Here is a 14304-nt window from a genome sequence, read left to right as displayed (position 1 = left end):
AGCCCGTGAACCAGTGGTCTGGGAGGCGGATGGCTCGTTGTCAAGACCACTTGACGGAAGCTAACCTTTCTTAACTCCAAATCAGCGCTCAGGATATACTTCTTTCACGAACGGAAGGCGGACGGAAAAGAACACGGACAACACTTTCACATTTAAACTTTTGCTTTCTCTCTTTCACTTTAATTATGCTCTATTTAACTTGTCTAATATCGATCTCTGTCATCCGGCCGTCAAATACCAGGATGACCTGGGACCGTGAGATCTTCAAGTACACGCTTGCAGGCGTATATATGCGCAACATTATTGTAAAATGAATGTCTACACCCAGCGTCATTGATTCTTTACATCGGAAAATTTTCCAAACAGAGGAGTTACCATCTTTCTACATACTCCCAGTTCATGATTAATGTAACGACTAGAACTTATTTACTTAATAGGAAAAGCAGATCATTTATCTTTTAAGTCAGTCATGTTGCTATATGGATTGCTTTTGAAATTGCAATCAAAAAGAGGTCCTATTTATAACATAGATTATAATATATCTTATTTCTAAAGGTTATAATTCCATTTAAAAAAATGAAAAATATAGTATTAAAAAGACTTGTAAAAACTTTTATTAGATAGAATTTTTCTGATTTTAAAAATTTATTTAAAAATTTAAGTTATTAATTAAGTATATTTTACATTGTTTCAAAATGTAAAATTTGAAATAAATTGAATTTATTTTTTTATGTCTTTTTTAAAAGATTTTATAAAAAGAATAAACTTTAGTCGAGTCACGATTAGTAGTGATATAAAATTCATTTAGATAGAAGTACTTATACACCCTAGTACACACACATTATTATATTGTACTTTATTTTAAATACTTATTCAATGTACCTTAAATACTAATTCCAAAAAATTAACAAAGATATTAATGCTTGTAATATATAAAAAATGTTAAAGAATGTTACTTACAGGGTTTGTCCGGAAAGTAATAGGACTGATTTTCTTCCGCCGCGACTGTACTTTGGAGCGTGTACGCGCCGACTGGATTCGGTAGAGGGCGTTCCTAGCTAACGAACGAGCGGCTGGTCGGTTGTCTCCGAGCACCTGGAGAGTCAGGACAGGCATTTTCGCGCGACGTGTTTCTGTGAGTGGTGCAAGCCGAAAATGCAGCGTTCGTTAGAGCAGAGGTACGCGATTAAATTCTGTGTGAAACTCGGTAAATCTGCGACAGAGACGTTTGATATGATCAAGCAGGCTTACCCAGATGTTGCTTTAGCAAGAAGTGGTGTGTTTCGGTGGCACCAGGCCTTTTTGGAGGGCCGGGAAGAGGTCGCCGATGAAGACCGTGCTGGAAGACCTTCGACTTCGACAAACACCGACAATGTGACTCGTGTGCGCAAAGTTTTGAACTCAGACCGTCGACTAAGTATTCGTTTAATTGCCCAGATGTTAAATTTACCAAAATCTGTGGTTCATGACATTGTGACGGTGCATTTGAACATGCGCAAGGTGTGCGCGAAGATGGTCCCAAAAGTGCTCACTGACGACCAGAAATTGCGGCGAGTGGAAGTGTGCCAAGAAAATTTGAACATGTGTGAAAGTGACCCTCAATTTTTGAATAACGTAATCACAGGTGACGAGTCCTGGATCTTCGAGTATGATCCCGAGACAAAGAGGCAATCTTCCGAGTGGCACACGCCGGCGTCTCCTCGCCCAAAAAAGGGAAGAATGAGCAAATCGAAAGTGAAAACGATGCTCATTGTCTTTTTTGACATCAAAGGCATCGTCCACCATGAATTTGTTCCTCCTGGACAAACCGTCAACGCCAAGTTTTACGTGGAAGTGCTCAAGAGACTCAAACGAAGGGTCAATCGGGTCCGACAAGACATCGCAGCCGACTGGAAGTTGCACCACGACAACGCCCCGGCTCACACCGCCTTTCTTGTGAACAGCTACCTGACCAAGGCCGGCATCCCAACGCTTCCGCAGCCGCCCTACAGCCCAGATGTGGCCCCCCCCAGACTTTTTTTGTTTCCTCGCCTGAAAAGGCCGATGAAAGGCAAGCATTTTGAGACGGCAGAGGGGATACAAGCAGCATGCACCGCGGCTCTCAAGGCTATTCCGGAGAATGCCTACCGTGACGCCTTCAATGCTTGGAAATCGCGCTGGCAGCGCTGCATCGACGCAGAAGGAGCCTATTTTGAAAGTTTTTAAAGAATTGTAACAATTGGCTCAATAAATTTTTTTAAATCGACTCAGTCCTATTACTTTCCGGACAAACCCTGTATGTAGCAATTTAAAAAATAATGTTATGTAGTAACTAAATGAAAATTATTATTAGTTAAGCTTTTTTGACCTACTTTTATAAATAAATTTTGAAACAATCAATATGTGATGTCTATTATTTTTCCTTATTCAAATAAATATACAGCATTATAAGGGTTGAGTAGTAACTAGTTGAAAACTTAACAATTAAAAAAAAGTTAATAATGTTTAATTTAAATGAATTGATTTTGGTAATTATTTAGGGAAACATGTATATGATTCCCTTCTTTATAGAAATTATTACAAATTTCATTTCTTGTTTGACACATTTTTTTGTAAAATAAATATTTTCTGAAATAATTAAAAAAAAATAGTAAATAATAACCCAATCTCTTTATGATTATAATTTTTTTACAAAAGGTTTTAGCGACGGCTAAAACTTGGAGGTTATTCAGGGCCATGCTTATGACAACAGATGTCAAGGCTGAGATCATCGGGATTAGATCCTCTAAAATGAATAATTACTTCATTTTTAACTTCAAACAATTATTTTTACGCTTTTACTTATTACCATTTTTCTCAAGTTAAAAATTTATGTATTTTAAAGAAATGTGCCATACAAGAGTGAAAGACTCATCTGTAAGTTACTTCGAGGACTTGGAACCATACAAGTCAGCGATATCTCCGTACGGGTTCCGATAACGCACGGTGTGATAGCTCACCAACCAATCATCTTGACCTATCTAACCCAACCTACGGAGAAAAACATCAGGTATCTGACGCTATAAGTGATTGTGTGCTATTAGACCCGCCCAACCAATAAATTATGATGAATCACATTGTACATGGTACAGGTCACATAGTATTATATGTATACCAGAAACACAGTATTATATGTGTAACAGAAACACAGGCGTCTTTGTCCCCATAGCACACATTGTTACGTGCTACCGGGATGTATGCTAACGGGAATTAAAACATCTTTTTCCCGATAGCGCACATAGTCGCGTACTACCGGGATGTGCGCTGTCGGGATGTGCGCTATCGAGATGTGCGCTATCGGGATGTGCGCTATCGGGAAATAAACATCTTTTTCCTGATAGCACACATAATCACGTGCTACCGCAATGTTCGCTATCGGGATGTGCGCGAGTAAACGTGCACAAACTTGTTCGAAGGCACCCTCTCACTCTCTATCACTTCTTCCTTCCCTTTTCGTTCGTTTGAAATGTACTACTTTTAACTTGCAAATGATATTTAAGTGATCCTATTTGCATTAAATTTTATTATTCGCAAGCGTACACCCAGCATAATTGATTCTGTTCCTCGGAAAATTTTCCAATCTAAGTAGTCGCTATTTTTCAGCATATTTACAGTTCATGATTAACATAACGACTAATAGGTTCTAGTCGTTACATTAATCATGAATTGGGAGTATGTAGAAAGATGATAACTTCTCTGTTTGGAAAATTTTCCGATGTAAAGAATCAATGACGCTAGGTGTACATTCATTTCACAATAATGCTGCGCATATATGTGGCGCCTGTGAGCGTGTACTTAAAGATATCACGGTCATCCTGGTATTTGACGGCCGGATGACAAAGATCGATATTAAACAAGTTAAATAGATAATTAAAGTGAAAGAAAGAAAGCGAAAGTTTAAATGTGAAAGTGTTGTCCGTGTTCTGTTGTGTCATTTGAGTGCAGCAGGGGCCTCACGGAAACACCCGCATGTAACAGTGAGTTGCGCCTCCCCTGTATACCACTACTATCCAACTCGTCATACGCTAACTATTTCTTTTTATAACTTAACAACTAAACTCGGTACAGATACTTTTCTAAAGGAAAAGTCGTCTCAGTGTTCGATTACGATTATGTAAATAAAATGATCAATACATTATACTGAATCACATTGTATACGGTACACGTCACATAGTGTTAAATGTGTTCTAAGGGGAACACACGCGTCTTTTTCCGATAGAGCACATAGTCGCGTGCTACCACGATGTGCGCTATCGGAAATAAAAACATTTTTTTCCCGATAGCGCATATAATCGCATGCTACCGGGATGTGCGCTATCGGGATAATGCGCTTTTAACATTGTGTGCTATCGGGACAATGCGCCTTTTATGTTGTGCGTTATCGGGATAACGCGCCTTTCTGTGTTGTACGCTATCGGAATGTGCGCTATCGGAGTGTGCGCTATCGGGATGTGCGCTATCGGGAATTACTTTAAATTTTATGTGTGCTATCGGAATGTGCGCTATCACATTGTGCGCTAACGGGATCTTCCCGGGCGGCAGAAGGGCTCCGCCCCTTAGCCCTGCACCCCCTCTCCGTATTTTTTTTAACCTAATCTACCCCTACTTTTGTTAAAATTTGTAATGATATTAAATTTAAAATAATGGGTTGGAATAGGAAAAATGTTTACCCTTAAAGGTATGCCCAGCGTGGGCTGACGAGCGCCGTGCCCTTGTGGCGGTGATGAGGGACGACTTCTCCCTTTCCGCGATGATCAGGGGGATCATAAAGGATCCAGAAAAATGGATTGCATTTGCCTCCTTTTGCGGCACTGTCATGTCGCGGAAAGAGGCAGAGCGGACGCGGGAAGATGACCCCAACGCGCCCGTTAAAAGAAAGCAGGATGGGGGGGAGACGGAGGAGGGTATACCTGCAACAACATCAGTAAGTCCTCCTCCCTCTCCACCTCCCTGTGGGAGGGACTCGAAAAGGAGAGAATGATTCCGTCGCTTTCTCCCTTCCCAACAGTGTTTCGCCGGCGCCACGGCGGCGACAATATGTCGTTGCCGGGAAAGCTCGCCGGCGCGGCTCTTTGCTCCCTTCATGGAAGGTTTGAGCCGAGCCAAAAAGAAACAGTGGGGAAGGGGGACTCACAGCGCCTAGATCGGACAGAGGGCCCTACCCTCTCCACTGTTGAGGAGGTACGCCTTGATCGAAATCAGCGGCGGGGTAGTTGCCTGGCTGATCCGTCTGGGCCTTGGGATGCGGGAATGTGAACCTAGGGCTCTCTTCCACGAAGACCCGTCGCACCCCTTGTATCCCAGTTCGGGCGGCTGGGGCTCGACTTTGGTTGAGTCCCGGCTGCTAACTCCGGAGGGTGGTTCTTGCTCTCGAGCGGGAACCCGTTTGGGCTAGGACGGATCATGCGGTGCATGCTAGTTTGATCCCGTAATCCGTCCCGAGCTCAGATGCTGGTAAAAGTTGGGTTTAGTGAGTATGCCGGCCACGTTTAGGTCGGAGAGTCTCACATAACTCGCGTCCTGTCCCCAAAGACGCGGGGACCCATAAAGGCGTTTCCCAACTATAAAAAAAAAGAAAAATTTTTACGTGTGATACAGAGAATCTTTTTTTCCACCTTGTTTTCGTATTTTGCCTAAACCAACCAATTTCTAATTCTATTTTACTTTAATTTTAAATCTAATATTGCAACGTGGTTAATTGGATATCCTTGGCCAAATTATAACTATAATAGGGTTAAGTTAGGTTAGAAAAAATACGGAGAAGGGGAGCAGGGGGACTAGTCCCCTCTTGGGAAGAAGCAGTAACTAGAGCGAACTGGGCGGTGGCATGCGTTGTCGGCTCAATCAAGGATTTGGGGCTGAGGGTTGCCCTACACAAAACGGAAGTTTTCTTCTTGCACGATGGCTCCCGGGGACGCCCTCCACAGACCTCAATCCTCATGGGAAGAACCCAAATCCAGGTGGGGACAACCTTAAAGTACTTGGGGTTGCTCCTGGACGGTCGGTGAGGTTTCGTCGAACACTTCGACGAACTTGCCTCACAGTTGGACACAAGGGCCAATGCCCTCAAAGGTCTGATACCCAACCTCCGGGGCCCGGAAATAGGTGCGAGATGCGCGTGTATGCACGCAGTAATGTCCGGGGCGCTATACAGCGCTATGCGAGGTAATACGGCCAGCCGCAAGATACTCAAGCACTTGCACTCTGTGCAAAAGCTGCTGGCCTTCCGCATAGCGGGCGCATATTGCACCTCTCCAAACGATGCCATAATGGTTCTGGCGGGAGTGCCGCCAGTAGAATACCTGGCGACGGCCCGAGCTATCCTATATGCTCGGGTCAAAGCTTCCCGCTTACAGGGCAACGTCACCGCCCCGGGACTATGGCGTCGTGAAGAGAGAGAGCCCTCGGCGAGCAATCGAAGAATGGCGAGACCACCTCGTCGAGAACCCGCCGACAGTGGGCACTCGGGTCCTGGAGGCCGTCCTCCCCCACCTAGAGGACTAGGTAAACCGTCCTTGGGGCGGTCTTTCCTACAGACTGACAGAGGTGCTCACCGGACATGGATGTTTTGGGGAGTACCTGAGTCGAATCGGCAAGAAGCCGACAACGCAATGCCACCACTACGAGGCGGAAGTGGACTCTGCGCAGCACACACTGAAACATTGCCCAGCGTGGGATGAGCTGCGCAGAATCCTAAAAAACGAAATTGGGGAGGATCTCTCTCTGGGGGCCGTCGTTGGTAAAATGGTCTTCAGGGAGAGCTGTTAGAAGGCGGTCGCCTCCTTCTGAAAGCAAGTAATTCTGCAAAAAGAGGTGGCTGAAAATGCTTGAGAGACAGAGAGGAGGAAGACCGGAAGGGGAGGGGGGAGAGAGGCAGGCGTCGCCGACGCCAACTCCCTCCCCAGGAAATGGAGGTGCCGGGGACCCCTGCCCCCCACAGACGGCGGGGGTCCTCGGAGGAAAAGAAGAAGAGTGGCCGGAGCCGCGCCCCCTTTTCTCTCAACTGTTGAGGAGGAGGAGAACGGCAACGATGCCTCCTCCCCCCCCCGTCAATAGACAACAGACGGAAGACGAGACCCCTGCCTCACCCGTAGAGGGACCTGTCTTTGGGACTCGAAACAAGGCGAGGTAGGTACCAACGAGAAGTTCTCCCGGCATAGCTGAATCCCCTTGACACTGGGGGAGAGTCCCCAACTCACTCAAAAGGGACGACCCTCCCAGTCTCACCGAGACGAGGGGGGTAGGCACAGTGCCCCCATTACAAAATATAGGGAGCTCACGCCGATCTCTGGCGCGGCTAGGCCCGGGATTTCTCCGGCGGGGACCGGACCCCCGGGCCTGTACCCCCACACAACAACAAAGGAAGAGGCAGGGAGGGGACGGTGTCTCCTTTCTTCAACCTAAGGCAGTCAGGTCTTGAAGCCCTGTTTGGGGTGCCCACTGTCAGGGCGCCTCCGGCGAGAAGAGTCGGCCATCAAAGGCCGACTGGGTCCGGGGAGCTCCGGAAGTATGCTGCACGCGTTCCCGGAGCCCCCCAGTTACGAACCAGGGCAGGACACCCGGGGGGGTTTTAGTAGGTAGGCCCTCGTCAGTACGTCGCTGGCGAGAGAAAGCCCTACATTATCACCAGGCCTCTTCCGAGGCCTGGAGTATGCAGTAACGCATTGTCCCTCCGTAATAAAAAGGGGGGGGGGAGGGACTAGTTCCAAGGAAGAGCTGCGGCTCAACGCCGGAAAGGTCCTGGCAGGCCCTCCGGTGAGATGCCGCCCACCCCTTCCTCCGGTCAGGACCGCCCCCTGTACCGCGGACACGGCCGGCCTCCTGGAGCAACCATGGAACGTGATTGTCTCCAGGGCAGCCAAAAAGAAAGCCGCTCGGGCGACTAAGTGTGCGGCAAAGCCCTCCCCCTCAGAAGCCTCCCGACCCAACGGGTGCCTCCCAAAAGAGAGCCGAGGACCAAGGGGGACAAAAAGGGAGTAAACCGGGACCAGTGCTGGGTCTAGTGCCCAAAAATCGGTAAAGGCCCCTAAAATCATGCCGCCGACAACAACAACTGTGGCCGTATTGTGTGCCGACCCTTGAGCATACGCCAAAGTCCTCAAGACCGCGAGGGAGTAGATTAGCCTCTCCTCCCTCGGGGGGGGGAGGACCCTATTGAGGACCTGCGCCCTTGGAGTGTCGTGACAGGGGCCCTGATCCTTGAAGTCAGGAGCACCAACAATGGTGCCACGGCTGACGTCCTGGCCGAAAGATTCAGGGAGACCCTGGAAAGAAAAGACGATGTAAAGGTAGCTCGACCATCCAAGACGGTCGAGCTGCGGATTTCGGGCCTGGACAGTTTGGTCACCCCAAGAGATGGCTGAAGTCCTGGGAACCATGAAATGATGCTCCTCCCACGATATCAAAGTGGGGGAGATCCGAATGGCTCCAAACGGGCTGGGCACCTGTTGGGTGCGTTGCCCTGCAAAGGTGGGCAAAACGATACTGGCCGTCCCCCGGCTCAGGGTGGGATGGTCAAGCTGCCGTGCTGCTCCCCCACGCGGAGACTACAGTGCTACCGGTGCCTAGCCTCGGGACACTTCCAGGCCAAGTGCAGCACCCGGGTCGACAGATCCGGCTGCTGCTACAAGTGCGGCGGCATTGGCCACCTGGGCAACGCCTGCGTTGAGAAGGTGAGCTGCCCGGTGTGCAAAGACGCGGGCAAGCCCGCCGATCATCGAATAGGTGCAAAGGGGTGCTTGGCAAATAAGCCACAAAAGGCACCCCTGAGCACGGGAAGCCGGAAAGAGGGAGGGTCAAGCACAATTTCGACCCTGCCCCTGACCGTAGCCCCTGAGGCGGAACTTCCTCTCCCACAGAAGGAAAAAACCATGAGGAACGCAATACAATGCGTAGAGATGCAGAAGGTGGAGGAGCCTCGGGAGCAAAACCAAAATGCCTCCTAGACTCTTCCAAGCCAACCTCAACCACGCCAGGGCTGCACACAACATGCTTGTGCAGTGCCTGGTTGAGGGAGGTGGCGGGCTGGCCATTGTTGCCGATCCGTATAGAATCCCTAAGGGTAACCCTAACTAGGTTAGCAATATCTCGGGGAAGGTGGCGATAGTCAGCCAACACGTGCCAGGCGCTCCGCCAATGATCCCAGTGTCGGCAGGATAGAGCTTCGTAATGGTCAAGTATGGACCCATCGATGTCCTGGGCTGTTATCTCCCCCCGGCGAGGCAGACCTTCCCGGCGAGGCAAACCCCCCGGCAAGGCAGACCCCCCGACGAGGCAGACCCTTTCCCGGCGAGGCAGACCCCATTTGACGGTCCGGGGAAAGCAGCCCTACGACATAACGCGGAGTCACTCCCCCCCCTGCTTCGCCGGGGGAGGGATGGGGAACACTAGTGTTCCCTACCCCCCCCCCCAGGATAGTAGGGTGTGCTGCGTCGCGTCAGTGTGGCGCGAAGGGGCTTGGCGTTACGGCGGAGGCCGGATACCCCGAGCTTTACACCCAAACACCAAGGGAAGAGGCGGGAAAGGGACGGTGTCCCCTTCCCCCGACTTGAGGCTAACCAGGCCTGAAAGCCCTGCCAGGGGTGCCTAGGATTAAGGCACCCCTGGCGAGCCGAGTCAGCCATGGCCGACCGGGTTTGGCGGGGCTCCGAAAGGAGGCTGCATGCGTTCCCGAAGCTCCCCCGTAAGGACCAGGGCAGGACACCCGGAGGGGTTTTAGTGGGTAGGTCCTCACCGACACGTCGCCGGTAAGGGAGAGCCCCACATAATCACCAGACATTTCCCGGGGCCTGAGGCATGCGGCAACGCATTTCCCTTCCGTTACCAAAAAAAAAGAAAGGGCTGTTATCTCCCCCATAGTTTAAATAGGGGGGGGGAAGTATGAGACGGCCCTGGATGGCATGGAGAGCGACATCTTAAGTTGCTCTCCTAGGCCAGTCGTGGTGGTCCACGGAGTTGGCCGAGCTTAGACGGGCCACCGTGGCCGCCAAGCGGGCGCACACGCGCGCCAAATAGCGGGGCATGGAGGAGGGAATGACTAATACCGCGGCGGTCCTCAGAGAGGCCAAAAATGCCCTGAGGACCGCCATATCGCGGGCGAAGGCCACGGCCTGGGACGATCTGTTTTCCGAGCTGGATTGACACTCGTGGGGGAGTCATATCAAATTGTGAGGAAAAAGCTCCGCCCATGGACGCCTCCAGTCTCGGAAACGCTGGACCCCCATTTCCTTGGTGTGGTGGTGGACACCTTATTCCCCACTAGGAGGAGGGATATTCCGAAAAAAACTGGCCCTCCCCCAAGATGGACCGAGAAACTGGAGGTGTCCAAGTATGAGATGGCCGCGACCTTAGCCCTAATTAGGAATCTACGCAAAAAAAATCTACGAATACTATACACCCATTAAATTTTATAAAAATTGGTGAGGCACTTTTCAAGGGTTTCCCTTGTAAGACAGTACAGATGACTTTCGATGCACGTGTCCCTGAGAGGGACTTACAATGAGATCCGGGCTGCCGTCAATCTTTCTAGAACGGTCGTTATTTCGACTCTATTTTTTAATTGCCCGTTGGTTCATTTCTAATTGCGATATATGGTACTGATCGACGGAGCAACGGAGATCGACCCTTACCCGGCTTCTTAAAATTACAGTTACCGGAGCAGCGGCTTACAAGTAGTGATCAGCGGTAGTCTTCGGCTTCCGGGTTGGACCTTCTCCGTTGAGGACACACATGACAGTGCCAAACTGATCCGCGCTTTCTCGCTCGACGGGCTCCTCCAAATTTCTGCGTGACGTCACGATTCCTTCCTACGCCTATTTTTGCTGGCGATAGGCTCGCTGCTCCTTTGTGCGTCCTTCCCGCTTACAGCGGTAGTCTTTCCTTTTCGAGCAGCCGACAGTGCATCCTTTTCTAATGCTGCGGTACTTGCGATATTTTGCGATACTTTCTCGCTTTCCTTTACTGCTCCGCGTCGTTGCGACGTTGGAGCTGTGCGCTTTGCCCGTCTAACAGTGGGCAAGCGAGACAAGACGGGATACTCTTGGCGTCAACACTCCAAGTTAGCAAGTCGTTCCCTCCTGAAGTGGTCGGGCTGGCAAAGCCTGTGACGACTTTTGACGAAATGGCGGTTCAGCGGCCTGCAGTTCGCTGGTTCTGTTTTAGAAGCTCCTCCGGTATAATTCGCAGCAATTAAGGATGACTTTAATGCATAAAGCGTTCAAGAATGTAAGCAGAAGAAATGGGCGGAACCACTTAACTTTCCGGCGCGGGGTCGGCGTTGGTACGGCTTCTGCCGCTCCTTCGGCTTCCTCGTTTGAGATCTTCCTACAGACGGCCGCCGTAAATACAGAGCCAATAGTACCGCTTGCACTAATGTTTTCACACCCTAGCGCTCTCAATAGTTATACATATTCCAAAAAGTACATAAACAGATAGAGATAAAGAGCGGTAAGGTGTGGTAATTAAAACGGGGTATTCGCTTTCTCTTCTCCCTCCCGGGAAGAAAGAGAGACAACCCAGGGTACCTTCCACGGCCTTATCGCTCTCCGGGACATCGCGTCACGTCACAAAGGATAAGGAGTTTTGGAAAGAATTGGAGGTAATGTTACTGATAGAGACATGGATTGAGGAGAAAGGGTGGAGATACATAGACGAGAAATTATCAAAAAGATATGAATGGAAGGAATAGTGGGCAAAGAGAAAGAATAAGAAGAGAAGAGCAATAGGGGAATGGTATTAGACATTAGGAGGGAGTTGCTAGAGAAGAAAAAAGATGATCAAAGGGAATTAGAAGGGATTATAAAGGGAAAGATCAAATATGGTAAAGAGTCATTAAAAATACTTGGAATGTATATGAACCAGGATTTAGCTAAAAAACTATAAAAATTACGGGAATGTATGGAGAAGAGGGAGGAAAGAATAAAAACGATATGTGAGAAAGACTTTAATGCAAGGACAGGGGTAGGAGGAAGAAAAAACAGAAGAATATGATTGGGCAAAGGAGGAGAAAGCAAAAAAATCTAAGGATATAAAGGTAAATAAGAAAAGTAGAAAGTTGGTAGAGTTTATTGTTGGGAGAGGAAATAGTGGATATTAAACAGGAGAATAAGAAGGGATGAGAAGGGTAAATGGACATATACAAAGGATAGGAAAAATCAGTAATAGATGTCGTCTTAATAAATAAAGGAATGAAGGAGAAAATGGAAAGCTTAGAGGTAGGAGATCACGTAAATTCGGATTACCACCCGGTAGTAATAAGGTTGAAAGAAGAAAGAAGGAGTAAAGAACGCAAAGAAAGAAAAAATAAAATGTAACAGAGAACGAGATGAGATATAGGGAGTAGAAAATGGCTTAAGAAGAAACTAGAAAGGGTAGAGTTAAAGAAGAAAGGAGCGCAGGAAGGAATAAAGTGGCTAGGAGAAAGGATAAGAGAGACGTTAGAAAGAATGGAGGAAAAAATGACAGCGGAGGAGAGAAAAGGAAGAGGTTGGTGGGATGGAGAGTGCACGGAAAAAAAGAAAATGTCAGAAGGGCATTGAGAGGGCAAAGAGGGGGTGAAGAGAGAGGTAAGATTATAAGAAAGAAAGAAGAAAATATAAAGAATTATGCAAGAAGAAGAAAAGAAAGGAGAATCAGAGATGGGAAAAAGAGGCACAGAAAGCAAAGACGGCGAGGCAAGTGTGGGGGATTGTTAATGGAAAAAAAAGAAATAGAAGGGAATAGACAGTGGGATAAGAATAGAAGAATGGAAAGAACATTTTAAGAGGCTGCTAGGAAGAATGGAGGAGGGTGATAGGGGGAGAGGAACGGGAAGAGAGGCTAAGAGAAAAAGAGTTAGGTAGAGAGGTAATCGTTAGGGTGATGAAAAGAGAGAAAAGCGATAGGGATAGATAGGATGCTGGGTGAGGTGTAGAAGTACGGAGGGGAGGAGATAGAAAAATGGGTATAATGGATATGCAATAAGATCTGGAAAGGAGAAGGATGGCAAAAAGATTGGAATAAAGGGGTGTTAGTACCGATACTGAAGAGGAAGCAGGGCTGAGTAGTGGGGGACTATAGGGGGGTAACGATAATGCCGTCGTTGTATAAAATTTATACGACGACATTGGCAGAGAGATTAAGGAAGGAGGTAGAGAGAAAAGAGATGATTTCACCGAATCAAACAAGGTTCAGAAGGGGGATGGGGACTTTAAACGATATATATGTTCTAAATTATCTAGTAAACAGGCAGTTAGAAAAAAAGGGCAAAAAAATGATAACAGTGTTTGTGGATTTAAGATCTGCGTTTGATTCAATGGACAGGGGAATTTTAGTGAAAGCGATGAGGGAGAGAAGGGTAAGGGAAGGGTTGGTGGAGAGAGTGACAAAAGTATTAAGAAAAATCAGAAGCAGGATGTTACGTCTAACGCCATCCAATAATATTTCTAAATCAAAACATTTCTAAAACAGTCGCGTTAACTTATGGATTTATTTTGGAAAATTCCCTTTGATATTAATAATCGCATAATTAACTAATATATCGGATTCACTCGACGTGGATGTGTCGATTTTAAAATATTAAAATTTAAAGAATGCGCCCGCAAGCGCGCGCAGCCGTACAGCGTTCTCGAACATTCGGCGGCGCGCGGTCGCGGGCGGATTACAGCCACCGGCGGAAACCAGTCCCCCCCCCCTTACCTCTGCGGCTCGTCTCCGCGCGGGCGCCTATAAGCGTGGGAGCCGGCGATAGCCGCAAGGGCGCGCCGCAGCGCCATTTTCGAACCCATAACCACCCTCGCGCGTCCAGAGCATATAAAAGAAACGCGCGCGGAGCATTTTTTGAACAGATCGCTCTGGACAGTCGGAGTGTGCGCTTGACAGGCGGCCAGCCAACGGTAAGACTGGCAGAGGGATCCCAACGACGGGAGGGTTATTCTTGCAAAAACGAGGCAGCCGAGGAATAGCATCGGGATGCTATTCCCCTTCTTCACTACCTCTCCTTCGTAGGACATGGCAGTTGGACCACACCAAGCTTATGCTTGAGTGCGGCCCCGGCCTAACCTACACTCTTTCTCTCCTTCCTCGCTCTCCCTTCCTCAGATTGGTCGCGGCGTAATTAGCCTGCACCACTTCTTGACCACTACTTCCATTTTTCCTTTTACCCTGAAAGGTGTTTTTTCTCGAGTTGCGCGCGACCTGGTGTCATGCTTGTGTTTGCGCCTTCTTCGCCACCTCTTCTCCTTTCTTAACCTCTCTCCTTTCTTTAAAAATCCCACTGGCATCCTAATTTATTCTTCGACACTTGAGTAC

The 14304-nt window shown here is 48.3% G+C and overlaps 1 protein-coding gene across 1 annotated transcript; it reads left to right on the top strand.

Annotated features, from left to right (window-relative positions):
- The first annotated feature begins 1155 nt into the window (after nt 1–1155).
- LOC120358089 (protein GVQW3-like) lies at nt 1156–2205 on the top strand. The gene has a single exon (XM_039450809.1). The coding sequence runs from the start codon at nt 1156–1158 to the stop codon at nt 2203–2205; it is 1050 nt and encodes a 349-aa protein (XP_039306743.1).
- Nucleotides 2206–14304: the final 12099 nt, after the last annotated feature.

Source organism: Solenopsis invicta, chromosome 6, assembly GCF_016802725.1.
Source record: "Solenopsis invicta isolate M01_SB chromosome 6, UNIL_Sinv_3.0, whole genome shotgun sequence".
NCBI lineage: Eukaryota > Metazoa > Arthropoda > Insecta > Hymenoptera > Formicidae > Solenopsis > Solenopsis invicta.
This window is presented reverse-complemented; position numbering and strand designations above follow the sequence as displayed.

What these genes read in the sequence shown, in the direction of transcription:
- LOC120358089 (XM_039450809.1), top strand. Translation starts at nt 1,156, where the DNA reads ATGCAGCGTTCGTTAGAGCAGAGGTACGCGATTAAATTCTGTGTGAAA.